Here is a 2,720-nt window from a genome sequence, read left to right on the forward strand (position 1 = left end):
CAGGGGACACCACTCTACAGGCAGGGAGTGTGTGACATTCGAACCATATTAAAAAGAGCGTGCCAAATGTCACGCACAAAAGAGTGCGATACAAAATTGTTCACGATCTTTTGTATCGGACGAGTACACAATTTTTTTTTCTACTATGACTCATACATTTTCTGTGAATGACACGGTCGTCAACAAAAAATTTTATGCGTGACATTTTGGCACGCCTTTTGAAATATTCGAATATCACAAAATTGTAGAGCACATCACGACCCGACGCGTGCAGCAGCATATGGGATTGGTGGATATGACTCACGAGAAACCCTGACAGCAGCCTTCGCCGGTAATCCAATCCAAAGCCGCGGCAGCGGTACTCACCTGGAAAGAGAAGGAAAATGAAATCCGTTAGCAAAAACGCCGCACTGCAACAGACATATCCGCTCTTTCCCCGTGCCGTACTTTTCCGCACATTTACGCGCGCAATGTAAGGGAAAGGAAAGTTTCAATTAAATAACGTGCTAGGCGGTGCAAAATAGTTCTGGCCGCGGGCGGTTGGGCTCCCGTTGTATACCCTGCTCGCAACGCATAATAAAATCCTGTTTTACGGCACGTTTTCAGCAGCGTGAGGAGGAGGGGGAGGAGGAGGAGGAGGAAAACGAGGAGGGAGAGGAGGAGCATGACGGCCGGCAGTGAGCCCGCTCTACTCTACTGTCTTTTATTTCTGCGGTTCAAACCGCCAGAGCGGGGCAGCAAGTTTAACGGCCAGAGGCATGCCATTCAGTTTGTCCTGCTTTGTGGCTCGGGTTCCCGCCGGGTAAATTATTGTACACTGCAGGTGTCAAGTGTAGTTATGGAACGTCAAACTGAACGGGTCGCCTGGGTACGATTATTGCACTTGACTTGTATTCTGCAAACGGACCAACATAATCCAACTCTAAAATTTTTATCCGTACGGTTGGATGGGGTGGAAGAGGGAGTTTCCATGTTTTTGATGATTGAAACCGAAACATAACTGGTTCGCAGGCAGGTACTCCACACACGTGCCGTGTCATCGAGCATCGCAAAGCCCTCGCTACCCCTGTCATCAGGGCCCGTAAGAGCGTCGCGTGCAACCGCGGCATACAGTACGTGCGCGCGCGCTCCACTCCGGAGCACACAACCGGACACGGGTCTTTTGCCGTTAGTATTGACAAAACCGCAAAAAAATAAAACGGTGGCCGTAACGCCACGCACACTCACCTGTTGGCGTAGTACTCGATGAACGAGTAAAGGATCTCGAAGGACCTCGTCATGGCAGCCCACATCATTCATGATCTGATGGCTGAACTCTAGCGCGGCGAATATCACGCTCACAATTCAATAAGAGTGGGGGAAGAGACAACGGTGTCGGAGAGGAGTCTTTTTACAGCAGTGTAACAGGGTTGGCCAACGTCACAGCCCTTAGTCTTATCCACTTGAGGTTGTTTTTTTTTCAACTGTTCAGGTGGACGAGGGTGAATGTTCGTTGTACGCTTCTTTTCTTTTTCTACTCATTGCCCTGGAAATGCGAAAGATAACGTTGAGCACGGGAGAAAGTATATAAGGAAAAGAGAGCGAAAGAGAGAGAGAGAGGTGGGGGAGGGGGGTGAATGAAGAGTATGGCGACCACTACGTTTCCAGGAAATCGACTATACTTTACTCTATACCGCGTGCGTTTGCCGTGCGTGTGTCGTCTGCAAAGTGATGTCCCATTACCTATTCCGTCAGGAAGAGAGGACGAGGGGAGCGGGGTTCGAGTTCGGATGGCGTGCGCGCTTGGAGAGGGAGCGAGACATAAAGACATCCCCAAATAATACGGACGGGGCTCTCTACTGACGGGATAGAGGGGGAGCCGCGTTGCCCAACAGATAGCCAGCGCGTACATTCCTCCAGACCGTCCACAAAGCGCCGCTTTGCAAGTTGTTTGAAAGCAAAAAGAAATAATTTCGGAAAAGGGCGCGACGCTGCAATCAAAGTTACGCGCGAGGCTCACTAAATGCAAAACAATTGGGGGAGCGGAAGAAAACCGCAGGCAAGCGCTGCTGCTGGGCACTACGTCCTTTGATCCGCACGGATACAGTGCGCTGCGCGCGAGAGGGGCAGCGGGCAGCGCCGCTCACGGGGTTGGCGCGGCAGTGCGACGGAAACAGCTGACCAGACCCTGTATCGTCTCTCTCTCGCTCTCGCACGGCGCTCACATACCAGTGGCTATCCAGCGGGCCACAGCCAGCGCTCCCGCTCTCTCCCTACAAGCTTGGCGCTGCGCCTGTCACTACTCTGACCACCCCCGTTCTCCCTTGCAGGAATGGTTTATAAACCAACGATGACGATCCCGCCCGCAGAACTAACATACGATAGCGGCCGCGGATCCGATTTCTATTTCATCAAGCTTAATAATGCGGGTTCACGGTGCGTGATGTGATTCCCGCCGGCCACGTTAACAAGCCGCTTGCGTGCGCTGGCCAAGATGGCGGGCCACGGCGGCGGTCGCCAGCTATGGAAGGGATAACGGGACAGGCCTCCTGTTTCCCTAGTGACATGAACTTTTTCGAACAATGATTGTCATAGAGATATCGATAAGCTATCGACACCGTACGAGGACTGTCACTCACTCCTAACGTTAAAGTTTGAAACGGTAATCTAGTGTGCAAAATGTTCACATCGGACTTGTGAGATGTCGGACAGTATCTCTCCGCCACTTTTTCAAATTTCAA

At 51.6% G+C, this 2,720-nt stretch overlaps 1 protein-coding gene across 13 annotated transcripts in view; it reads right to left on the minus strand.

The window, feature by feature from the left end:
* Window positions 1-2,720, minus strand: part of LOC113208657 (synaptotagmin-7) — a 305,230-nt gene that overhangs the window by 88,560 nt on the left and 213,950 nt on the right. The window contains exon 1 of one of the 13 annotated variants that reach the window (XM_026425753.2): window positions 1,228-1,539. The exons of 11 other annotated variants lie outside the window; for them this stretch is intronic. In XM_026425753.2, the coding sequence (XP_026281538.2) occupies window positions 1,228-1,295 (68 nt within the window). In that variant the 5' untranslated portion in view covers window positions 1,296-1,539. Of the gene's footprint in view, window positions 1-1,227; window positions 1,540-2,720 lie in introns of those variants that run through there. One more of the 13 variants, XM_052272440.1, reaches the window with a different exon arrangement.

Source organism: Frankliniella occidentalis, unplaced genomic scaffold (assembly GCF_000697945.3).
Source record: "Frankliniella occidentalis isolate FOCC.00 unplaced genomic scaffold, Focc_3.1 Scaffold204, whole genome shotgun sequence".
NCBI lineage: Eukaryota > Metazoa > Arthropoda > Insecta > Thysanoptera > Thripidae > Frankliniella > Frankliniella occidentalis.